General features: G+C 46.3%; 2 protein-coding genes and 1 long non-coding RNA gene across 8 annotated transcripts in view; 1 reads left to right on the top strand and 2 right to left on the bottom strand.

Moving 5' to 3' along the window:
- The window catches only part of cdk17 (cyclin dependent kinase 17), a 37,954-nt gene extending 17,707 nt beyond the window's left edge, over nt 1-20,247 (top strand). For 2 of the 6 annotated variants that reach the window (XM_061761246.1, XM_061761247.1), the window contains exons 3-18: nt 876-1,040; nt 3,069-3,202; nt 4,564-4,689; nt 5,676-5,732; nt 5,827-5,941; nt 6,116-6,210; nt 6,300-6,362; nt 6,470-6,593; nt 6,986-7,106; nt 7,186-7,283; nt 7,364-7,469; nt 8,477-8,519; nt 8,631-8,721; nt 9,668-9,745; nt 9,812-13,803; nt 17,165-17,678. In XM_061761246.1, the coding sequence (XP_061617230.1) occupies nt 876-1,040; nt 3,069-3,202; nt 4,564-4,689; nt 5,676-5,732; nt 5,827-5,941; nt 6,116-6,210; nt 6,300-6,362; nt 6,470-6,593; nt 6,986-7,106; nt 7,186-7,283; nt 7,364-7,469; nt 8,477-8,519; nt 8,631-8,721; nt 9,668-9,745; nt 9,812-9,852 (1,457 nt within the window). In that variant the 3' untranslated portion in view covers nt 9,853-13,803; nt 17,165-17,678. Of the gene's footprint in view, nt 1-875; nt 1,041-3,068; nt 3,203-4,563; nt 4,690-5,675; nt 5,733-5,826; nt 5,942-6,115; nt 6,211-6,299; nt 6,363-6,469; nt 6,594-6,985; nt 7,107-7,185; nt 7,284-7,363; nt 7,470-8,476; nt 8,520-8,630; nt 8,722-9,667; nt 9,746-9,811; nt 13,804-17,164; nt 17,679-18,829; nt 18,888-18,962; nt 19,084-19,550 lie in introns of those variants that run through there. The other 4 variants (XM_061761243.1, XM_061761244.1, XM_061761242.1 and 1 more) reach the window with 4 other exon arrangements.
- A 465-nt stretch (nt 20,248-20,712) lies between these two features.
- LOC133471603 (uncharacterized) lies at nt 20,713-21,232 on the bottom strand. Its single transcript, XR_009786281.1, has 2 exons — nt 20,988-21,232; nt 20,713-20,927 (listed from the first exon to the last, which is right to left on the bottom strand). It is a non-coding gene; the product is annotated as an uncharacterized LOC133471603 (long non-coding RNA).
- Nucleotides 21,233-22,999: 1,767 nt separating this feature from the next.
- The window catches only part of LOC133471591 (plexin-C1-like), a 12,035-nt gene continuing 10,396 nt past the window's right edge, over nt 23,000-24,638 (bottom strand). The window contains 6 exon segments of the mRNA XM_061761237.1: nt 23,000-23,195; nt 23,279-23,353; nt 23,428-23,568; nt 23,690-23,837; nt 24,253-24,416; nt 24,506-24,601. Of these exon segments, the coding sequence (XP_061617221.1) occupies nt 23,064-23,195; nt 23,279-23,353; nt 23,428-23,568; nt 23,690-23,837; nt 24,253-24,416; nt 24,506-24,601 (756 nt within the window). The 3' untranslated portion in view covers nt 23,000-23,063.

Raw genomic sequence — 24,638 nt, 5'->3', positions numbered from 1 at the left:
GGTCGGTCGAGAACGCGTCATCTTAGAGCAGTTAACGCATTGTTCACAGTCTGACGAGCAACAGCGTTTACACCCGGAAAGGCCTTCGCGAGCCCTTCGTGAGGGTTTTAAGATGCTGTACGTATTATAATCATTATTATCAATATTGTTTCTTAGTTCTGCGATGTCGTGGGACTTTTGTCACCGAGGCGCATATTTGAATTTGGAAAGATCTCACAGCACACACAAAAACGACTTTGTAGGTATTGTAATAATGATGATCTTGTCTGGGTTTTTTCTCACAAATTGACTGGACTTACTCAATGTGAAATCTAGGCCCGTTTATTTGAACACAAAGCTATTGCGTTGTAGGAATGGCAACAGGTGGTTGCGCAGGTTAAGGTACGACGCCGTCATGTAGATTGATTCGTTTCGCCGGGCTGTACGTCGCTGGCGTATTATTTGTAGCGACTGAATTATTTTCAGGCCAATGAAGCGAAATCTGCTCCCACCCGATCGAGCAATACAAGTCAAACTAATAAAGAAAGTAGAAAGCTTCCCAGTTTGTGTTTTTGTACTTTCTTCTCAAGTCCAAATAGATTCGATTCACGTAGACACTTCCCTTCCCTCGCCTCCGTTACATAACACCGCCTTCAGTTCGGCACCGCCGCTGCGACTCCGCCCGCCCGCCCGCCCGCCGCTTCGTTTGAGACGTGATCGGCAAGAGTTGGGCAGGATCCGGCAAAATATAGACGCGCGTCTGTACGCTTCCTGTTTGCGAGACAGTAAGGCGAAAGTACTCCGACCTCGTCTTAAGTCTCAGTGAAATGAGTCATTTCGGTAATCCCGGCGCAGCACTCGCAACGGAACCTCTAACCGTCCCCGTTGTCTTTCAGAGCCCTTCGTGAGGAACGGCCGGCCGCCCACCTCCCACAGCATGCACTCCTTCCTGCACCAGTACACCGGCTCCTTCAAGAAGCCGCCGCTCCGCCGGCCGCACAGCGTCATCGGCGGCACCCTGGGCTCCTTCATGTCCATGCCGCGCAACGGCAGTCGCTTGGGTGAGGCGCCCGACACTGTTCCGAAAGCAGCGTCCGTCAGCCTGAACCCGGGCAAAAGAAGTCGCAATAAATTATGTGGTATCATTGTCACAAAGTTCACATCCGAGTTAATACTACGCCGAGCGGGCCCTCGAAATACAGGAAGCCGATAGGTTGCAAACAGTTGGGATCTGTTGACAAACAGGAAAAGAGTCACTGTGGTGAGATTTCCGTCCTCCTTCCCCGATCTGTGTGTCCATCCCGGGCACCCCCCCCCACCTTCGCTCTTGCCAAAGACGCGTCCGCCCGTGTGACAAAGATGACAACGTTTGCCGTGAATTCATTTCACAAGCGATGCGTAGCAACACGTCAGATCCAGAGAGGTGGGAAGCGACTCGTCGCGAAAGGAGGCAGCATCTCACTCGGCTCGGGGGTGCGGGCGACCCGGAAGCCGGTGAGATGAACAGGATCGCTCGTGATTATCTAACGCCAGCGGTCACACTCCGACGTGCGAAAATAACACTCCTGTAATCCCAGGGACGGCGTTTGTATTTTTGCGCCCAAGTGCCACATTTGACTTTTAACACGGCTCAGGTCATTTGTAGGGGAGGTAAAAGAAAAAATGTTGAAATGAAAATTACGGCCGACAATAATACCCGCACCTCCCGTGCGCAATTGTTATCGTGTTACGTTTTGTTATTGTTGTTCAGCAATCCAAATGGGTTTTTCATCCGATTAACGGATGCGGTTAGAAACGCATAACAAAGCGCAAATATTCAGTCCAAAAACCATCTGTCCGGTGTTCACCGATCCGCGTAAGAAGTCATTCACACCCTTTTGAAATCACACAGGATTTGCGGTACGATAAACATCATTCTTTTAATATGCGCAGCCAGGCGGGTCGACGGCATTACGTTCGCGTACGGGCCCCGCTCCGCTCAGACGGAGGAATGCGGACATCCAAATCAGGGCGTTTACTGTACGTGGGGCAAAAATGTAGCAGGATACGAAACGGGAAGGGAGATTTTGTGGCGTTGGGCAGGTTTGTTTGGAGGACCGAATGGTAAATAGGTATGAATCACGTGCTCAGAGTGGGTCGCGAGCAATACGAAACAGCGGGAGGCCGTGGAGACATGCGAATGAGGATGCGAAAGCGTGAGGAGAGCGAAAGCGCAAGCGGGGCACGTGTCGGAGATATTTGAGCGCTCGGAGGCCTTGAGAACCGATGAGGGAAATGCTGAAGTGAAAGAGAGTTTTTTAGTTGTTTTTGAAGTGAGGCAAGAAATGTGGAAATGAGCGTCGTAGAAGTGACAATAAAGAAATAAGCGGGGCAAGATTTGTCATCAGACCGAAGAAAGTGGGTTTTCCTGCTCCGTGCTTCGCGAGCCGCGCTGGCTTTACGGTACCGTACCGGAAGCTGCGGTAGAGTGTTTCTTTTCGGTCCTCGCGGGTAAATTGTCAAGAACTCCGGCATCGGTTATAGTTGTAGTTCAGTAAGGTTAATTGAATGCGTGGTTGGTTATTCTAGTTTGGTTTTGAAAAAGTTGAGACCCCATCAAACAGACATAAAATTCTGATTGTAGAAAGTTTTCCCAGCAGAGTACCGCATATGCGCTTCCGTTAGGCCAGCTGTCCCGATAATTACGCCGTGAGATTTGATCCAGAAAACAAAAGCTTTTAATGTTCAACCTAAAATTGGCTGCTAAAACGACAGAACTACGAGTGGAATCTAAATCCCGATAAGCAACCGATGATACGGAACGGCCATCTAAGTAGAAAGCATTGCGTCACCGTTACTAATGTGGGTGAGACACGGACAGTGGCTATAGAAAGCGTACATATATATATATCCCTGTTCAAATGCCAGGTTTTAGCGATGTAAAAGAAAACGAGACCGAAATATATCCTGGGAAAACATTTTGGACCGTTAATGCGACCTATCCACCGCACGTGCTCACCCTTAACCCACAGAAATTTGACTGCGATTCTGAGACAAGTCGGTGACTTTGTGTATTTGACGTAATGGAGATCGCGTGTGTTCTATTACAGACATCGTGCACGAGAACCTGAAGATGGGTTCGGACGGGGAGAGCGACCAGGCGTCGGGGACGTCGTCGGACGAGGTCCAGTCCCCGACGGGCGTCTGTCTGAGGAACCGAGTCCACCGGAGAATTTCCATGGAGGTAATGTTGTCCGTTGTTCGCAGCAGCGAGGAGGAGGAGGAGGAGCCTCCTAATGGCTTCTCGCCGTCTGGCCGTCACGATAGCGATATTAGCCCCGCTCCCTCGGGACCACAGCAACGAGGAGTTATGAGCCGGAGCGCGTATTGGCCGTTTAAAACCGGCTCTCGTGACCGAGAGCGTGCCGGGATATATATGTGGCGTCGATACGGAAGTGCGGAACTGTACAACTTAGATGTCTACAATAATATAATAAGTTAATTGCGTCCAATTAAGAAATATTTCTATTTGAGTACGTTGAGGTGGATGTCTTGAGTTTTGGAGAAAACGAGGCATTGTCATTGGACCATTGTCATCATTGAAATGGATCAAATCCACTTTTGTGCTCAAGGGTCTCGTTTGATTTTTCACATTCATACATGAGGTTAAAAAAATGCTACATGTTGGATATGTGTTGGGATATCCCGCCGTGCGTCCAGGCCCCCCCCCCCCCCCCCAATAAATCATTTTAATCTTGACTTTGAAAGGCTTCTGCCTCCTAACCGGATAACATCCGAGTGTACGTTTTTGATACGTAATCATTATATCCTTCATGTCGTAGGACAACGTATATGATGTAATGCATTGAGATCCCTCTCACCAGGGAATAATATCGGAATCAAGTTATTTGAGGTTGAAATAACTGCTTCTTTGTTGCCGTTTGTTTTCTATAATTGTATTCCAAAGCCTCCGTTGCTTGAAACAAGCGGCATCATTACATCATATAATGTGCATCTCGCGTGTCGAGGAAGGAAAAAAAGAATTGAGACAACCGTTGGCATCGGAGCTGCAGTCTCATCGCGAAAGAAAAAATACGATACGTTTTTAGCAGCGAGGTCAAACTGTAAAGCCCCAACAATAGCCACAGAAGTGGCTGTTTTTTTTTGTATTCAAATGAGATTTCTTTTCATCCCAGAATAGATCCCACGGATCCCACATAACAAGAGCGCCGCCGCAGTCGCGCGAGACGCACCCGATTTTGCGTTCAGCGTCGGTCTTTATGTAACAGCCCCTTCCACTGTGAATAAATGTCCACGTGCAGTCTAAAGACTTCATTTTGGCGGGCACGATGCTCCCCCCGTGAGACGATCGAGCCCATCTGTTTTTTTTCTCACCGGCACGGGAAGAGACGAGAGGCGGTTATTTTTGCCACGTCTGTACGAGCGCGCGGGCGCACCGCTTCGGTCTCGCGGATAACATTGTGTTCTCTCCCTGTGTCGTCATTGCATATCATGTAGAAGGGGATACAATGTCACATTGAATGGGATTGTCCAAATATTTAAGGGGGGCAAACGCATTAACATCCGCGCGGGTTTATGTTGAAGGACCTGAACAAACGCTTGTCGCTGCCCGCCGACATCCGGATCCCCGACGGCTACCTGGAGAAGCTGCAGCTCGCCAGCCCGCCCTTCGACCAGCCGCTCAGCCGCCGCTCACGCCGAGCGTCGCTGGTGCGTATGAATTTGCGCGCGCCGCCCTTATAGCCCCGCAGCGCTAGCGGCCCGTGCCAGTCGCCGTGACAACCGACCCAGCGGGAGCCCGAGACGTACCGATCCGGAGACACGGGCGCTCGCATTTGTTTTTGAGCCAGGCAATCTGGATAGTTATCGGATGCTCGAGGAATGACAAAGCTTAATTTGCGCTGGTAAGCGGACGCCTAGGCCAGGTCGTCGATACAAGAGGTATATGAAAAGAACTCAATGAATAAACGTGTAGGTTAAATTTTACTTTATAGTTAATTGTCATGTTTGAATTTGAGGAGTTATTGTTCTGGTTAATTAGTCCAAAACATTGAAAAATAATGTATATGGAAAATAGACAAATGTTTTTGTATTTACAATCATTAAATGAAGACGTAGAATAACAATGTACTGTAAATCTGTCTATAAAATGCTTCATATTGGTATTTATTATTTATCACTATATTTTTGATCATTTTCAATAAATAATTGCCCAACTGTTAAACAAAATGAAAAAACATTTATCTGTATGTATGAATTTTCTTTTTATTTTCTCACCATATTATTTCCAATAAATAATTAGATTTGGAAAAAAAGTAAATGCTTAATGTTGATGTAAAACCTGAAATCTTCTTTTATTATTTGCAAGAAATGAATGATCATTTAAATGATGAAAAAAAGAAATAGAAATATATTTGAATTAACCAATGAAAATGTTCAGGATGGTTTTGATGGGTTTTAAAAATAGTATTGCATTTGTATTTCTAATAATTAAACAATAAATGAGCAAATTGTTGTCAAATGAAAAATATACTAATGAATTGAAACTACATGTAAAATGGTTTAATTTGGTGGGGGGGGGGGGGGGGTGATTCTAAAATAAGACAAATATGACTCTTGATAATTATCAAGGCATTTGAACACTTTTGAACTTAAGTGAAATACAATTACCGCGCGCGTCTGTGCTCTTTTCTTAGTCGGAGATTGGCTTCGGGAAGTTGGAGACTTACATTAAGCTGGACAAACTGGGAGAGGTGAGGAGAGCCGCAAAGCTAAGCGACTCAGGAAGTCTTTCAGTTGACTCATTTTGCGGCATCTACGGCGCCCCGCCGCCGAATTCCTTTCCAGGGCACGTACGCCACCGTTTTTAAAGGACGCAGCAAGCTGACGGACAACCTGGTGGCTCTGAAGGAGATCCGGTTGGAGCACGAGGAGGGAGCGCCGTGCACGGCCATCAGAGAAGGTCATTTATTTTGACAACAAAAGAGAAACCATGCCTGTAGTTTTGGGTTTGATTCATTCAGTTGAAAATGGCTTCGTAAAACAAAGAAACAAAAAGACATTTCAGTGAAATTGCGAGAAAGTTGCACGATAAACTCGCAGCCCGGTTTAACGGAAATGTGTTTCATTTGCGTAGTGTCGTTACTGAAGGACCTGAAACACGCGAACATCGTGACGCTCCACGACATCGTCCACACCGAGAAGAGCCTCACGCTCGTGTTCGAGTACCTGGTAAGCGAACTCGGCCTCGTCCGCCGTCCGCGCGAATGAAAAAGGAACGACGCGACACAACGGCGTGCTTTTGCCCGTGTCGTCTGTAGGATAAGGATCTGAAGCAGTACATGGATGACTGCGGAAACATAATGAGCATGCACAATGTGAAGGTCAGGATACAGTCGGAAGCGTTTCTTTTCACCTCATGGATTGTCTTTTCTGACGTCGAGAAATTCATTGATGATTTAGCGGTGACGTAAAATGTCTTTCATTTCAGGTGTTCTTGTTCCAGATTTTGCGCGGGCTGTCGTATTGTCACAAGAGGAAAGTTCTCCACAGGGACCTGAAGCCCCAGAACCTCCTCATCAACGAGAAGGGAGAGCTCAAGCTGGCCGATTTCGGTGAGAGATAAAAAAAAATATATATATATATATATATATATATAAATTCCGGCCGTATTTGGAATAATTAGATGTCAAATAAAAGTCAAAGCGAAGTCTACGCCTCGAAGTTCGGCAGCGAAAGCCACTCCTCGTGGAAAGAAGTCGGCACGACGGCCACGTAAAACACAGAACGTCCACAATTTGTGATTATTTGTCACGTAAAAAAGAAAAGATGACGAAGCGCGATGCGTTTAGCGGATTGTAAAAATAACAGTTTTTGTTTACGTAGCGCCTCTCACGGGACCCGAGGGCGCTTTACACAACCTAGCTCGACGAGAAGAAAGGACACTAGACCGCAGCCCTAATTTTCCTAATTGTACTTTACGTCGACGTCTTCGGCGACGCGGCAGGTCTGGCGAGGGCCAAGTCGGTCCCGACTAAAACATACTCCAACGAAGTGGTGACTCTGTGGTACCGGCCCCCCGACGTTCTGCTGGGGTCCTCCGAGTATTCGACGCAGATCGACATGTGGTAAAAATCTGGGCCCCGACGACATTTTCCCTCACGACGACTCGTCGTCCGAAGCTCAACGACCTTTGTGCGTCCGCAGGGGCGTGGGCTGTATATTTTACGAGATGGCCGCGGGTCGGCCGCTCTTCCCGGGCTCCACGGCGGAGGACGAGCTCCACCTCATCTTCAGGTTACTCGGTGAGCCTTCGACAAGGGAGACCCCCGTTCAAGCCCACCTCGCGGTCCTTTGCCGACAGTCCGCGGTCGTGCGATTGCAGGAACGCCGGCGGAGGACAACTGGCCGGGAATATCCTCCATGGAAGAGTTCAAATCTTACAAGTTCCCCAAGTACAAACCTCAGCCGTTCATCAACCACGCTCCCAGGTACCGGACCGTGTCTTTCTATCAACCGTGAAGAGATTTTCTCTGCTTAAGTTGCCCCCCCCCCCCTAGGTCAACAACTCCTTTGCTATAAATAAACCTTAAGCTGGTAATAAAGCTGAAGATAATCATTTTTGTCAAGTGATATTTTATCCGGTCTGTTTGTCAGACTCGCAGGGACGGCGGGCAAACATTTGACTTTTAAAAATGACACACGGAGCAGGTCGCGTTTGTGAGGTAAAAACCAAAATCTAAACCGTGTACGTGAAGTACTTAATTTTGATGGGACTAAAATAATCCGTTGTTATGTTTTCTATTATTCCCAATTGACAGATAATGATTGTCAAAGTAAATGAAAATGAAATGTCTCAGCTTTTGGATGTTTTGAATTGTATTATTGACACAAAATGAATTGAACAACTCTGTAGCGAGTTAAAAAATGATGGATTTAATTTCCACGTGTTAATAGTTAGGTTTATTTGACGAGTAATTTTACAGTTTGATAATATCTGTAATATATTTACAATAAATCCTCAGGTTAGCTAAATGAAATAAATAATCAATGCATAGTAATGGAGCAATTTCAGAAGGGGGAAAAAAATGGTTTCATGAATGATAGAGCAGTGGCACATGCATACCGAATGAAAGGAAGTTTCACGTAGAAAAGTTTGGATGATTTGCAAACAAACTTATGTTTATCAACGTGGAATGAACAGAAAAGTAAAGTAAAAAAACGCGTCTCACCGCATTTCTCCGCGCCACCGCTCGCTTCACGAATAAAGTAAAGTTTCAAATAAGGAAGTTGTTTATCACGTTTTGAAAATAACACACGACCGTATTTACCAGCAAGTAGCAGTACCGTCAGCAAAAGTAGACCTCGAGTAATAACGGGTGATCCGTGCGCGCGTAGCGAAACAGGAAATCTCGCGGAACGTCGCGAAGACAGCCGTCCGCTTCCTTCCCCCCGCAGACAGCCGTTAACTTGTCGTTTTTTGTTCCGTCTCGTTTAGGCTGGACGGCGAAGGCGTCGAGCTGTTGCTGGCTTTCCTCAGAGTGAGTGTTGAACTTCCCGCACGTCAAAACCGTGTACAATATGACTTTTGTGAGGCCAGATTTCAAGCGTGAAGGTGAAAAGATTGTAAAACGCGTCGGTCTGCTTCACAGTACGAATCGAAGAAGAGGATCTCGGCGGAGGACGCGATGAAACATTCCCACTTCAGGCATCTCGGGATGAGAGTTCACACGTTGCACGAGAGTGAGCACGCACTCACGCACGCACGCACACGAAGAGCTGAAGAAAAGTACGCTCCAGGTCGCGGGGGAATATGTTTGGGAGCCGTTGCACTGTTGGGTGAATATCTGCGATGGAGAGATGAATTACATGGGAAAACATTTGTAATAGTTAGTTTCATCCTTCGCACAAGCTTTAAATTGAAGACACACTTTTGAAACACATGGTAAATGCGTCTGAATACACGAGCGTAAAATGTACGCGAAATAATCTGAAGTCATGTTTATGATAGCGGGATTGTAAATCGATGAAAAAAATAAACATATAAGCAAGCAAGTCATTCGTACGTGCGTTTGGATATCTATTTGCGAAAGAGCACGAGACTGACTTTTAAATGAAACGGGCGATACGGCGAATGAAGCGCGACACGACAGTAAATATTTGGATGCGGTCCATCTAGACGAGGGGTGTCGAAGTCATTTTGGACACGGGCCACATCGTAGTTAGGACTTACCTCGGAGGGCCGCTCCAACTGTGAACCCATATAAATGAAAGATGACCTCCTATACTGTAATTACATAGCCAGTTTTGAAATCAGAAGCCTCTAAAAACATGTTTTTCAAGGATTACATTTGCAAATATCTCAATGGTATTACACCAGAACACAGTGAGCAATTTTGATTTGCTTTCGCGGGCCACATCAAATGACGCGGCGGGCCGGATCTGGCCCCCGGTCCACCAGTTTGACACCAAACGTAAAGCGTCGCAAGTGCCGCGACGTCGATGCTAGTTATTTCTTCCACTGTGTTAGAATGAAGCTAGCGGATGTGGAAAAGTAGAGCGGTTTGGTAAAATGCACGGAATTGTTTGTTTGGTCCGTCGGAAGTTGAAAGTTCCGACGTGGAACAGCAACAAAGAGCTGGAAAAGAAGCGGAGGTTAGCCGGAGACTGAAGGGCCTCTCTGTTTCAGGCGTCTCCGTATTGACGTTGAAGGAGGTGCAGCTGCAGAGAGATCCGGGCTACAGGAACTCGTCGTACCCGGAGTCCGGTGAGTTTGTCGATATTTTGGCCTGTCGCCCGGCAACTGGATTTTGAATGGTCCCCCGGCTTCCAGGCAACGGCAAGGTCAACCGGAGGCAGAGCATGCTCTTCTAGAGTTCCGCGAAGAAGGAAGACACCTCGGCCGTCACCCTGTACCTGACCAACCTCTCCGGCATGAGCCCCCCCCTTCCAGCAACCCCCCCCCCCGCCCCCTCCCAGTTTTACACACACGCACATTCACATGCACACACCCCCCTCTTGACTTCGGTTCAATTGGTGTGTTTATTTATTTACAGACAAGTGGGACAGGGGATGTTTGCTGCTAAAGTACTACTGTATGTATTTAACACACCCTGTTAAATGTGCGAGCGCGCATGACGTGAAGTCGCTTCTACAGTCGGTAACGACGGCTGTTGTTTTGGTTCCCGCCTCCTGTTTGATTTTGTTGAGAAATTCCGCAGACGACGTTCAAGCTGTGATTCAAGTTGTCGGAGACCACACGCTTCGTTTCTTTTAATATATACGTATGTTTATAGTATTCATTTCATGTTCGAGTTCTCCCGGGAGATTGTACGACCGAAACGTACTTATTTTGGGAAGTGACCTTCGGCGGGAGGCCACCGGCCTGCGTCGTAGTAGTTGAGTCAGATGAAATTGGAACATTGGGAATGACAATTTGGAGTATTACGGCCACATTTCAAAGGAAAACAAAATGTTAACGTTACAAGAGTCGCAGGGCTATGACAATAAAGTAGTATTTTTTTCCCGAAACAAAGCGAATGAAAACATTGATAGGTAATATTGTGACTTTGTTCATGTTCAATGAATATATTTGAGCAAAATAGGATGGCTCATTACTATAATATTAAAGGTTTTGGGTGGAATATTTTGAAGTCATTCTTGCAGCTTTGCTTGTTTTTACCTCCCGCTATTGCGACTTTATTCTTGGAAGAAATATTTTTTGTGGTAGTGCTGACTTTATTGTTAGAAAATTCCAATTTTTTCCCCCCTCAAACTATTGTCACGTTATTCTTCCAACGTTACACTTTGTTCGGTGTTTGTTCTTGTCACGTAGCGACATTCCACCGTTTTTCCTCACAACGTCGCTACTTTATCATTGAAAGACGACAGCTTTTTTTATTGCAAAAGTACGACTTAATTGTTGTAACACTTTGGCTTTTTCCTTCAAATATTATGACCTGATTTCCTTACAGCTTTTGTTTTGAAACGTTGGGGGGGGGGGGGAACGGATGCCATGATATCACGGCTATTTTTCCCTCATGATTCTGTCAACCCGTTCCAGAAAGATAATGCCTCGTTCCTGGTAATAAGTCTTTAGTTTTGTAACATTCCAAGTTGTTTTATTCATAATGCTGTGACTTTTGTCTTGTAAACATGAACACGAGTCAATCTTTTAGTGCAAACTGAGCAACTAAAGGGGTTTTCTCTGGTCAGTATTGCGCCATATCAGGTGTTGGTGTGACTTGTTTAAAACTCCAGCAGTTTTTCTCCAAATAGTGTGACTTTTGTCTTAAAAGGTCTGCGTTTTTTCTTGTAATTTTTGTAAAAACTGAAACCTTTTCTTACTTGAAGAAAGTCGGATCCCCCCCCCTCCCCCTAATGTTGTTACTATAGTAGAATAGTGACTTTTTCTTCAAAACATTGAAAATTGATTCTTTAAATTTCAACTAAATCCCAACTTTGTTTTGTTCAAATTGTCTTTTGACATGAATTTTCTTTTTAGTGTGGCCCCAATACTCCATTGTCCAAAGTCAGTATTGTGAGCGGGGGGGGGGGGGGAGGATGAGGTCGTGTTTGACAAAACAAAAAGGAAAGAAAGCGGTGGGCTGGGTTCTCGCACTCAGTGCAGTAACTTAGTGTTTAACTTGCACTTTTATATATACATCTAGAATTTGGCAGACGCGGGCCGAGTTTAGCCAACGGTATTAACACGTGTCTTCTATACGTCTGTGACCTTTGAACTCTCGTCAACCTACGGCGTCATCGCGGCTCGGCACAGTTGGCCTCGGGGCGCGGAGGCGATGCTGTAGTTTGTTTGGAAACGGACACTTGCGCAGAAGCGCCATTTGTATTCCAGGCGCGTTGTACCGAAGCGCTTCTCAATTCTCGCCGCGCGCACTCTTGACGTGTGGGTCATAGGAGATAATTGCGACACTCCCAGTAGCAGAGTGTAAAAGATAAAACGACCCCCGGAATGTATGGAGGAGACGAGAGCGTGTGTTTCTACATACCGTGAAAAGCGCAGTAACGACTACTACGATTTATGGTTTGCAGCTAAAGGTGCCCTAATCCCGTAAGCACACTGTATTTGTCTTCAACAGGTAGAGGCAAACGTATGACAAATGGTTTGTCACGGCCGAGCGAAGCTATTTTTTCTACAAATACGTTACGGTCTTATAGCCACGATACAAATAACGTCTTAGTGTTTTGTTGACTCGTGGGGGAGACAACATTATATTAACGGTCATTGCCACGAACTGGTATCGGAGTGAGATATCGCGGCTATTAACTGCGAACCTCGACGGTATCCGTATATTTCGAAACGAACGGCAGTAACCGCGCACGACGGGAGATGCGTACCGCGACTTTATTGGTCAACGTACGACTTTTGCGCAATCGCGTTCGAGAGCGCGTGTTTGCCCGCCATGTTTGTGAAACCACACCGAGCCGTAGGGCAACGCTCAGCGCGTGCCTGCGCGCGAGAGTCTTTCTACTGGAATTATTTATTTCTCGTAACCATCGGAAAGTAAATTGAATCTGTTTCATATAACAAGTCTGCATTTGTTCATTCGGGATTGCATCACATCTGAAAGTTGTTAGTAAAATTTGGACGATATGATACATTTGCATCAATCACTGAACCGAAAGGCCTGGAAATTTGGCCAATTTCTATTGACCACAAGGGGTCATGGGAAATCCTATTTGGACGGATTTGAACAGACTCATTTAGAAGAAGAATGATTTTTAATTGTCACGACCATGCATGCACATGAAATGAGTTTTCCTCCTTTTACCCATCACAGCGAACGCATACACACGTTAGCGGAACACACTGGAGCAGGGGGCAGCCGAAGCGCCCGGGGAGCATTTCGGGGTCTCGGCGTCTCGCTCAAGGACGCCACAGCCGTGAGTCCGGGGGATGTCGGCGGACGGTCCAGTCGGGGTCTTGAACCTCGGTCCCCCACGGTGGCAGGCGACGATCTTAACCATCGGCCCACGGCCCAATAAAGTGAAAGAGTAATAATAGAGAAAACAATTTCTATAAACGAACTATCGGAAACAGCTGTGAAATCCGAATTTGTACATCACGGTGACATCATAGAAGGTACAGCCTATACAAGGCCTTCATAAGAAAGAGACACGGGTGAAATTTGTAGCTTTTGTTTTTTTTAAGCAACTCTTATCCAAATAAGTGCAGGAAAGGTAAACCTGTACAATTGGACAATGTTACGGAACGGTTTCTAAACCACGTGGCTTATATCGGAAAGCCGATTAGCCCAGTTGTCCGTCAACAGGACTTGTGAGAGGAGAGCAACGAATGAGTAGACAGACAACGGCGTCAAGGCAATGGCACGGCTCCGTTCAACAAGGTACAAGGAATTCGGAGAGAAGACAATAGTAAATCAATCATTTATTGAGTGTCTGCGTGCATATTTATTTTCATGTTTCTGCCAACAGAGCCGGCATCGCAAATGGCAATTTGTTGTCAATTACCACGCTTGGATAAATGAAGGTGTAATAATAATAATTCTAAACGATAGCCCGAATGCGGCGTGGCTCTGCAACGGTTCTGGACTCGGAGGTCCCACCAGACTCGAATTGGACCAATAGGGGATTCGGGGTGAGCAGATGGAATCGAGGAGAAAGCGCCAAATCCAAGCCAGAGGGGAAACAGGTTTGTTTTGGCATCAAGTACAGAAGGCCTTCGAAAGGCTTGTAGTACTTGGCGCGGCCAACAGAGGGCGAGGTTAACTGGAGCACCGAAGAAGAAGAAGAAGCCGAAAGTAAACAGGAAGCGCGTGCGAAGTTTGGTAAACACTGAAGGTGAATCCCTACGATAAATACCGCTATTTGCAGTATTGTTTCGACATTTAATTCCCGAACAAGTTATTCCAATGCAATCTTTGGAGTCGTTTCACTCCGCAAAGGTTAATAGAGACGACTGGCATGTCGTTCCTTTTATCCCAAAAGCTTTTCCAGCTCTTAAAATATCCGGTGTGGCCTGTGGAGTCTCCTTATTTATTTCTCTCGGATGTGTTCTTTTGGCGAGATGGACAACAAAGCAGGCATAAATAGGGAGAGTCCAAAGCTCCAACTTTGGAACTGAAGAAGCCTTTACGATTCAATGCGAAACGTCTTCGACAAACAAGAACAGTCCAGATGATTTGAATCCGCCTTTGCGAATTTCCACGACCGAGACGTCTGGCAATCTACGCGGACATTTTTCCCAAAAGCAGTATGGCCGCTAACGCTACGGTTTGCGACGTCACGTCCCACACAGCCCGGCCGGTAAACCTGTCGGAACTCACAGCATCGCTTCTGAAACTAGGGAGTCAAGGATCCAGAGGGATGGGCTGCAATTTTCAGGGCGATACGTTTCCCGGAACGGGAACCGCCTCCTTCCCTCCGACCGGACGACAGGTCGAAAGACAGACGGCCCGTTCCGAACCGTCGGTCACCGCGCGGACGGTATTCCGCGGTGGGGAGTTTTCACTCACGGAGGGAAGGGCGGACGCCCGAGGAGCCTCGGTCACTGCGATCGTATTTGGAGTGCGTAACTAGGGTGTTAGTTTGTTGTAGGAGCAGTAGTAGTAGCGGCGGCTACTACGTCGTCGTCGTCGTCGGCTCGGCCACCTCCTCGGACTCCAGCGGCTCGACGTGGCCGTCGTCCGGCGTCCAGCGGATGAGATGTTATGGGTTCTCCGCGACGGCGGTGACCTGTGAGGACGAACCGTGGAAAAACCAGCGGTAACGCCGCGACAAACCAGGGAACCGTCCGATCTGTCGATACGGCCGCAGCACTTTACGTTTGCCGTTTACGTCTGCGACGCGGCGATGACACCGTGTCGGAAAGTGATTTGACTTACTACGAACTTTGTATATTTGTTCACCCGTCTACGGCAGCGACGGGCGTAACATCGAAATAGCTGTCCGCCGGACGCCGTAAGGTACAACAAAGTCGTTACCGTTCACGTGACGGAATAATACCGAGTTCAACGAAACAAGCTCAGATTTCACACGGAGCTCGTGAACGAGTTGAGACGAGATCCTGGTTTTTCCAAAGTAAGTGGTTTTTGCGACGTTGGCGTTTGACGATACAAAATATGTGATTTGAATGGACAGCAAAGGTCGGGAAAGACCGCGCCGCCGCGCAACGTACATTGTGACACACGGCAGCGGCAGAAGTAGGTGTTCCCGTTGACAGAGTTGCCGAAATAGATGAGATGTCCAGTTTATTGCTCGGTTCGCTCGGGGGGGAAAAAACAAGTACTTGGCCTGGGATAAATGGTGACGACAGAGGTAGCGGAAGTTTGCTGGAACCACTACTGCCGCAGCGGACGTGGCATCTGTAAAGCTGAAGTCTTAAGTAGTAGCACGAAGGAGTACGAAGTCACTGTAAATGAACAAATTAGATCAATGTAATGAATGCGAGATTGGGTTTAAAAAACAAAAGGAACGGTCCACGTCGTACAGCGCTCGTCCCGATCGGGGTCGCGGGTGAGCCGTGCAGACGGACATCGGGCGCACACAGGCCAAATGCGCATACATGCGCTGGCTGCCACTTGGTGAACTGAACTGATAGTCTGTTCCTGTTACATGGACAAGTCCAGTTGGCCTTCTTGTCACTTGAAAAACAGCATTGTTTCATTCACACTGGAACAGGTTTGATTTGTCATTTTCCAAAGTAAAATCGTATGTATGTATGTATCGTCAATGCGGATGTTGTGAGAACGGCGATCCGTCTCGCGATTCCACGCAGGGCCAACACGACTACTAGTAAAACGAATCCTACTGGTGAGGCAAAACTGCTGTATTTGACCTCTGCACTCCACTAGTAGGAGTAGAGCAGCGCTTGATGTTTCTAATGTCATGAAGGGATGGGTGAGTACTGATTGCTAAAGTAGCTTACCAATAAGGTCTAATTGCATACTATCGGAGCCATACAGTGTTTAGATATTTTCTGCATGACTGTGTGTGTGTGTGTGTGCACGTGCCTTGATGGAACAGGTTTTCCCACCATGGTAATTGGGGGGGAGTGGTTTTGCTAATGAATAAGTGCGCTCACCTGTGTGCCTGCGCTCGAGGCCTCGAACGTGGCGGCAGGCTGAGCTCGGGCCCCAACTTTGTGTTGGCTGAAAAAGTTCATTACAAAGCATAAACTTGAACACCGTTGTCATCTGCCAAAGGAAAGAGTAAGTGCCTGTTTATTGAATTTTTTCGGACATGTGAATGAATTAACACTACACGCAATTACAATAGTCGGCGTGCGGGTCACGAGAAGCCGTCTCGTTTTAGCCTGCTGGGATTTAAGCGTGAGCCGCCACAATAGGCTACAATTAGGCTGTAAAGTGCGTTCGTAGTGGCAAAAGAGCGCTAATAAGAGATGAATTGTATAACTTGTGAGGAATATGAGTGTATTAGTGTAGGGACCTTAAATGAAATGGGCAACGAATGTCCAAACGTCTTTCCATATTTTGGGATTTGTGGTGGTTTATTTTTGATGAGTATCGGCGCCCTCTGGCGGCGTTGCAACCTAATTGAACGAAGCGTTTCCTTCCGTTTCGGTGAGTCAGCGGCGTTCAAACAACCTCGGAAGAGGGGTGCGCGGTTTTGTTTTGGTTACGAATGTAACTTTTTCCGCATTTAAAAGGCAAGTTCCCACTTCTAGTGGCGTGTATTTGAATAAAAGGGTAGGGGTTGTTGGAAATAAAATGCGGTTCTTGATTTTTTTTGGTAACGTTAAAGACATTCGTTTGTCACGTGAACGCACTATTGACGAGAGCCAAACATGGGCGGGTCGGCAACGAAGCGCGACGAGGACGTCGCTCCCCTGAAAGACGGCAGCGCGTCTTTGCCGGAACACTCGTACTGGTTCGACGTTTGGCTTTTCGTCGTGTTCGACGTGGCGCTTTTCCTGACTATGTACTTCCTAATACCCTAAAAGCGTAAGTGGGGAAGTTTGCGGCAGTCCAAGTTCGAGGGCGTGCACGGAAGTGGCTAAACTGCCTCGGCCTATTTTGCAGCAAAGTGTCGTGAAATGTAAAAAATGTGAATTTATGAGCTACTCCCAAGTAACTGCGTGCAGAATGAGCGGTTACTGAAACCCGTATGACGTGAATGAATGTATTGGTCAACGGAGTATAATGAAAAGTTCGATGACATGAAAATGTTCTTTCCCCCCCAGGCTGACGTCGACCGGACTGTGAAGAGTGAAAACCGGGGATGCCGGTCGCGCTCAGCCGTAAATGGAAACCCTAACCCAGCTTTTGACGGAATTGAACAGTAACTAATTGCACATTTGACTTTGACCAAAGGGACACGCTGCTAATATGTGGCTTCGATTGGCTTGTTTTCATCTGGAGGACGATAGCGCCCAATGAAGGATTTCCGCGTCATGTCAACTGTTTCCGTATTTGTGATGATGATTAAAGAAGTATATGTCGTGTGTAAAATCAGGCGACTCTCCATTGTGGGTCGGTAAGATTGGATGAAGAAAGTTTCCATGGAGGAAAGTGGTGTAACGCGCCGCAGCAGATTTTGCGCTTCCATTTGTCCCTCCTCATAATCGCCAGGTCACGCAGGGCGGTGTACTTTAGTTTTGTCGAGCCAGTGCGTCGTTTAGTGACGTCACAACGGACAATGAGAAGTCACTCGAACGGAGGCCATTTGCACACGTTGAAATAAAGGAAGGAAAATGACTTTGTTCTGCAGTCTTTATTTAGTGTTAGTTTTATTGAATGATTTGAGTTTATGGGGGGTTAAACGAAATAGCGTTCAGCTCAGTAGCGCCTAAACCCGCGTCACGTGTTTGAAGATGTGGCGGTTGTCGACTTTTTCAGTATGAAATAGTTGAAGATTGTCATGTTTTTGGCCCTGAACCCCAATGAAATGGTCTCGAAAATATTAGCGTTAGTTGATTTGGGAACGAGGCACCACAAACAATGTAAGTAATTTTCATTGGCGTTAACATTTAGTAGTGAATATATATATTGGAGGAAATGTTCATCCTAAGAGGAAAAAGTTGGCTACGTTGTATTCGGTGATGTTTTTGTTATGAGAGGCTTGAACGCTGAGCGTTTTGTCGGTTGTCGCTTTATGAAGTTCCGTCCATGGACGCGTGGGGGCAGATGTGACACATTGAACATGGCGGACGTGTCACAGTAACGCGCTAACCCGCTCAAGCGAAGCGTAGTGGCGTTTTAAGCTAGGTACGGTAGCTAGCTTTGGGAAACGAGGAAGATAGCGGGTTTCGCCGTGTAGGTATTGAATTTAGTATATATTTTTGGAATGGTGGCTCGGATGGAGAAATGGTTTTGGCGCAGCATACGGACGCGCTGTAAAAGACGTCACTGCTGTCGCCAAATTGTAACGAATGAACATCAGACGCTTTATGTAACGTAATGTGAAACAATGTTTTTTCCGATTTTGACCAAAACAAAAACAGGTGTCGTTGCAGTAATGCAGTAATTTGTCATTGTATTGTCTGCAGTGTGAACAGAGATTTGGAACGGCAGTGTTTTGGGCCCGGATGTGTGCTCTCGGGCAGCGGCGGTAGTTTGCAATTTGACGCCGGAGGTGTTGTTTCTGTTGCAACAGTTTTTGATTGATTGATTTATTTTTGATTGCATGGCAAAGAAAGTGAGGTGGGACAACTCAATATATTATTGGGTCCTTTTAATTTGAAGTGTATTTGGCGAAGGGACAATGCGTTGTTTCACATGCGACTAAGTTTGTTAGTGTGTAAATGTAAAATTAGGATCCAGCAGTTTTTGCGTTTAAATTTAGTGCACCTTTACTGCATATCGTATGATCAACGATGTCCTTGACCCTTGACCCTTTGCCGTTTCAGGTGGCTCGGAACCCCACGAGGCGTCTTCAGAAGAGGACCGAGGCTCAGGCCCCCTCAGGTACGAGACTCGACGTGGAGACGGCTATGTCAAATGAGCGCATTGTTAAAAATCCCTTTTCTGTCTGATTTTTAGAGAGGGTGCAAGGATTTAGGAGTTTTCCGACCGGACGGTCCGCACGGAGGTTCCCCGGTCCGGACTCGTTTAGCGTTGTTGAATAAAAGAATGTGACGATACTCCAAAATAATGGTACCCTGTGAGTATTATTGAAGAATTGACTGGTAAAATGTGTAAATGGCGGATAGATTAGCGAATTAGCGCAATGTAAACGGAGGGTATGTTTGGACATATGTCCTCTTAAAATAGAAGCGTTTCACTTGAAAGCATGTGATTGCGCATGTTTACATGAGTAGTGCGGAATTCAGTATGGCCTTCCCAGAGTAAGTGGCCAGACAATGTCGGTGCACCAACTGTGCCATTTCCAATTGACTGTTAGCATATGAAATAAACATCACCGGAATAGCCTTCTGTCCAAAGTGGATCGTTGCCCAATGTAAATTTGAGACAGTTGTAACCTCGTGTCCAATATACTTAAGAAGTTGGGATTTGGTTTTACATTTCAGGATTAAAGTAAAGATCTTGTCAAGTGAGTTGAATGCTTTAGTGTGGGGAAATGTATATATGAAGCTGTAATGGACATAAATGTTGCCTCTTCCTGTGTAGTCTTGTGGATGCTATCCCGATGCAGTGACCAGGAGTTCCTCACCTGCGGACAAACACCAATGTGAGTGATTGTGCTTCTGTGAACTGAAATTGTAGCCTACGCAATAAAGTTCCCGTGGAACCGCCAATGGAGTGTTGTCTTCAGCCTTCCTCTCAGGTTTTGTAATGTTGGTATTTGGTCATGGTGACTCGCATGTCTTTTGAGCCTTTGCACTTCCAGGATGCTTCAAGTCTGGGGTGTCAAGTATTGCGCAATGTCTTGAGTTCCCCAGTGTGGACTTTTGCTTTGTGCCATACAAGTGTGTCACCGTGTCTTCAAGGTTAACTTGAATTAGTTTCCTCCACGTCAGGACAATTGGACTCAATCTTTTTTTGCGAAGTTAATATTGTATGATTACAACAGCAGTCAATTTACGAATGTGTAACCTTTATTCCCAAGTGTTAGACTTTAGATCATGACAAGACTTGGTGTATTGCCTGGCCTAAATGTTTTTGCTAATTTTGCACCATGTCTAAACTTGGTTCCCAAGTTTGACACAAGATTTGGTGTATTGCCTGGCCTTCATGTTTTTTTGTAATGTTAACATTGTACCATGTCTAAAGTTGATTCCCAAGTTTTAATCTACATGACTTGGTGTATCAACTGGCCTAAATGTTTTTTGGTAATGTTAATATTGCACCATGTCTAAACTTAATTCCCAAATTTTAATCTACATGACTTGGTGTATCACCTGGCCTAAATGTTTATTGTATTAATGTACAATGTCTAAACTTGATTCCCAAGTTTGACTCATCAAGACTTTGTGTATCACCATGTCTAAACTTAATTCCCAAATTTTAATCTACATGACTTGGTGTATCAACTGGCCTTCATGTTTTTTTGTAATGTTAACATTCCCAAGTTTGACTCATCAAGACTTTGTGTATCACCATGTCTAAACTTAATTCCCAAATTTTAATCTACATGACTTGGTGTATCACCTGGCCTAAATGTTTTTTGTATTAATGTACAATGTCTAAACTTGATTCCCAAGTTTGACTCATCAAGACTTTGTGTATCACCATGTCTAAACTTAATTCCCAAATTTTAATCTACATGACTTGGTGTATCACCTGGCCTAAATGTTTATTGTATTAATGTACAATGTCTAAACTTGATTCCCAAGTTTGACTCATCAAGACTTTGTGTATCACCATGTCTAAACTTAATTCCCAAATTTTAATCTACATGACTTGGTGTATCACCTGGCCTAAATGTTTATTGTATTAATGTACAATGTCTAAACTTGATTCCCAAGTTTGACTCATCAAGACTTTGTGTATCACCATGTCTAAACTTAATTCCCAAATTTTAATCTACATGACTTGGTGTATCACCTGGCCTTCATGTTTTTTTGTAATGTTAACATTGTACCATGTCTAAAGTTGGTGTATCACCTGGCCTAAATGTTTATTGTATTAATGTACAATGTCTAAACTTGATTCCCAAGTTTGACTCATCAAGACTTTGTGTATCACCATGTCTAAACTTAATTCCCAAATTTTAATCTACATGACTTGGTGTATCACCTGGCCTAAATGTTTTTTGTATTAATGTACAATGTCCAAACTTGATTCCCAAGTTTGACTCATCAAGACTTTGTATCACCACATCTAAGTTTGACTCAAGACTTGGTGCATCAACTGGCCCAAGTCTGTGATTCAGATGTCTAACCTTTATTCCCAAGTGTAAGACTGACCAATGTCATTCATTGTTTGTTGTGTAATAAACCTTCTCTGCAACCACCCATGTCATCTTCAATGTGTCTAAGTCATGTTTGACTCGTGCGATAAGAGTCTAGCGTGTAGGGTGCTGTCTTTCATCTTTCGTCTGCCGTCTAAGTCTAAGTCGACTAGTCGACTTAGACTTAAACTTTAACTGCGACTGCGACGTCTTCGAGGGTCCAAAGCAACAAAAAGGGAGGGAGGGAGGGAGGCACAGAATTTCTTTTTTTCCAAAAACTTTATTCAAAAAAAAAACATTGCAAATGACAAGGATGCAGTTTGCAACCATGTCATTTACTCACATGTCAAACAAGGGTCTTCAGCATGATGAGTTGGATCTTCAGGGTGATAAGTTGGAGGACCTTTGGTCAAACAACAGCATGTAAACCTGCAAAACAAAAAACAGCCATCAGTGAACACAACACACTCCTATCAATTGTGGAATGTTTTCACTCACCATCAACTGTCCCAACAGATTCCTTTTCCACACCTCCTTGGCAAAAAAAACTACCCAATTCCAACCTGGGAGTCTTTTTCAATACTGCCAAAAAGAGAAATTCAATTGTCCAAATGAAGTCCTGCCAGGTGTCATCACAGCCAACTGAACAGGTCAAATTGGAGGGTCCTTTCCAGCAACAGCCAGCTTGACGGGGAAAAAAAAAAAAAAGTAAATTCATTCTAAAGTTTCTGATGCAATCTGTACGATTGTGCTTTTACACTTACTTTCAACATGACAGTCCTCCTCCAGAAGATTCAGAGCCTGCAGAGAAAATGACATTCAAAAACAAAATTGCATTGAGTGACAACTTTTCCATAACTGATTACCTTTAGTGGGAAGGGTACTTCACAAGACAATTCAGGCCTGATTTTCCAATCCAAGGAGACAAAAGCACACCACCGAAGCCAGAGCCTGCAATAAAAAAAAAAAAAAATTTGCACAAAGTCAGAAATTCACAACCTGCTCAATATACTTTCAATACAAATTACCAAATTAGCTTGGAGGGCCTTTTCCATTTCAGCAGCAGTCAGGAAAACTCCACAGCCTGTGAAAGAAAAACAATTAAATTTAAAGACAATTAAAAATAAATTAAGAAATGGCAACACCCACAGCATTGCATGACTTCATGATGAAACAACACTGGAGTAAAGTTCCAGCAGTCCTCTGCACCAGGAAAACCCGGAGCCTGCAAAAAAATAAATAAACATTGCACCAACAATGAATTGGCAAAGCAACTTGACAAGATGTCAGCTCGGGTACACTTGCACCTCCGGTCGCTTCGAGGTCCTTTTCAGCTCGTGACAACTTTGCCAGCGGTTCCTGAGGCCCACTGGCTCTTGCGCACCTTCAAAACGGAGGCTGCAGCCACTTTGCAGTTCACCTGAACAAAAATAAATACAAACTTTCCATCTTTGTCAATTTCAATCTTGTCCTGACAAAAGCACACACTGACCCCTGCGGGAAGTCTCTCTGGGTCTTGTTGGCCTCACTGACCGCCGCCTGCTCCTCCGCAGCCACTGTTGACAGAACAAACAAAATTTAGCTCCTGGAGGAACACGGGACAGGTTAGCTAAAGTCAAAACAGTCAAGCGGCGGCTGGACCGGCTGCAAAGGGGAGGGAGGAAAGAAATTCAATCCAAAGAGACTGTGATCAACCCGATCGCACTGAAACACGAGACTGCGTGAATTCCAGTTCAAACCATTGCATTTATTCACGTCGGCAAAGTCCCAAGCCAACGCCCTCACACAAACTACACGACACTCAATGAGTCAAAAGGCTCCTCAGGGTCGCAGCTCCTCGCGCCGTCCGACGGCTCTTGCACGCGGTGCAGTTGCTCCCGCAAATGGACGGGGGCGCCGGTCTGCTCCAGTTTCTCGCAGATCTGTAGGGGAGGGGGGAAGAAAACACATTTCACACGGGTGAGCGTCGTCGAGTTGGAACTTCGCGACGACAGCGTGCGCCGACCTGCGGGACGTATCTCCGAAACATCCTGCCGAGCTCCTCGAGGGCGGCCGCTTCGTTGAACTCGTTCTGGTGCTTCTGAAGGCAAAAGGCGCACACGAGGCGTGTTGACCGCGACCGCTTCCCCTCCTCGACTCGGTGCGGCTACTCACCTTCGACTCCTCGTCAAGGAACTTGTAGAAGTCCGAGCGGCTGATCGGCGGCTGCTCCCGGATGCGCCGGAAGTACTCCTTGACCTCATCCTTGTACTTGGGAACGTCTTTGGCGTACAGCAGCTTGTTGGTCGGCGCGTGCTAGGAAGGGCAAAAAACAAAACAAGTCCAAATAGGTTACACACACAGCCCGAACGACGGCGGCGGCGGCGGCGGCGGCGGCAGCGGCGGCGGCTGAGGCGGCGGGCGTCCACGGCGCTACCTTCCCCAGCTGCGTGTCGCTGAGGGAGAAGGAATCCATGAAGGCCTGAGCGGTGACGGACAAGCAGCCGTCCAGGTGGGCGCTTTTATCCACGTCTAAGACGAACTGGGGATTCTTCAGGATGTTCACCCAGAAGCGTAGAGGCAAACTGCGGAGGAAACAAAACACACGCCGACGTGAGCTTACCCGGCAGCACCTTGGCTCCGCACCCTGGGCGGCCTCCGCGCCGACTGCTTCAGTGCCTCTGCAAGAACGCCTGCTAAATAGTCCGCGCCACGCCTCCCGCAGGTGCGATCGCTTTCGCGCTCTCGCTCCGCCCCCTTCCGGCGCCAGTCACGCGGTCACCGGCAACCGGAAGAGAGCGTTCCAAATTCTCCCACTTTACACGGGACGAGGACAACATGACGCACGACCCACCGTGACGTCTTATCATTGCTTTTTTGGCTTTGCGTACCATATGGATCGTTCAAATGACTAAATACCCATTTGCGTTTCAATTTACAATATCGTTCATCATTTCAGAAAACGTCTTCAAAACTGTCAGCCCAAAAACAACAAATTACCTATTCGTCTTCCAAATATGCACCACGTCCGGATCGGAGATCTTCATCTCGTCCGCTTGACGGTCCAGGAAGTCAAAAAAGTATTTGACGGGCTGCGGCGCTCTGCGGTTCGGCGACCCCCACACGGACCCAAACAAGTTCTCCACAAACGAATGCACGGCCACCTTATGAAACACACGCACACGCAGGAAGCTGTGACTTCCTGTGGTCGACCCGCAACAAGTGCGCCGACTTTCAGGAAACACACTTGCACCTTGGTAGAAAGCAGTTTGGTGAGGTGCACCTCCTTCAGCTTCAACTTCTTCCTCTCCGGATTCTTCCCCCTGTTCTCGTCTACGTCGGGATCGATCTGCGGGGACGCGCGACTACATCATTGGACCGGCGTC

The sequence above is a fragment of the Phyllopteryx taeniolatus genome, chromosome 22, assembly GCF_024500385.1.
Source record: "Phyllopteryx taeniolatus isolate TA_2022b chromosome 22, UOR_Ptae_1.2, whole genome shotgun sequence".
Classification (NCBI taxonomy): Eukaryota; Metazoa; Chordata; class Actinopteri; order Syngnathiformes; family Syngnathidae; genus Phyllopteryx; species Phyllopteryx taeniolatus.
Note: the sequence above shows the minus strand (reverse complement) of the source record. Positions and strands in the feature narration are given on the sequence as shown.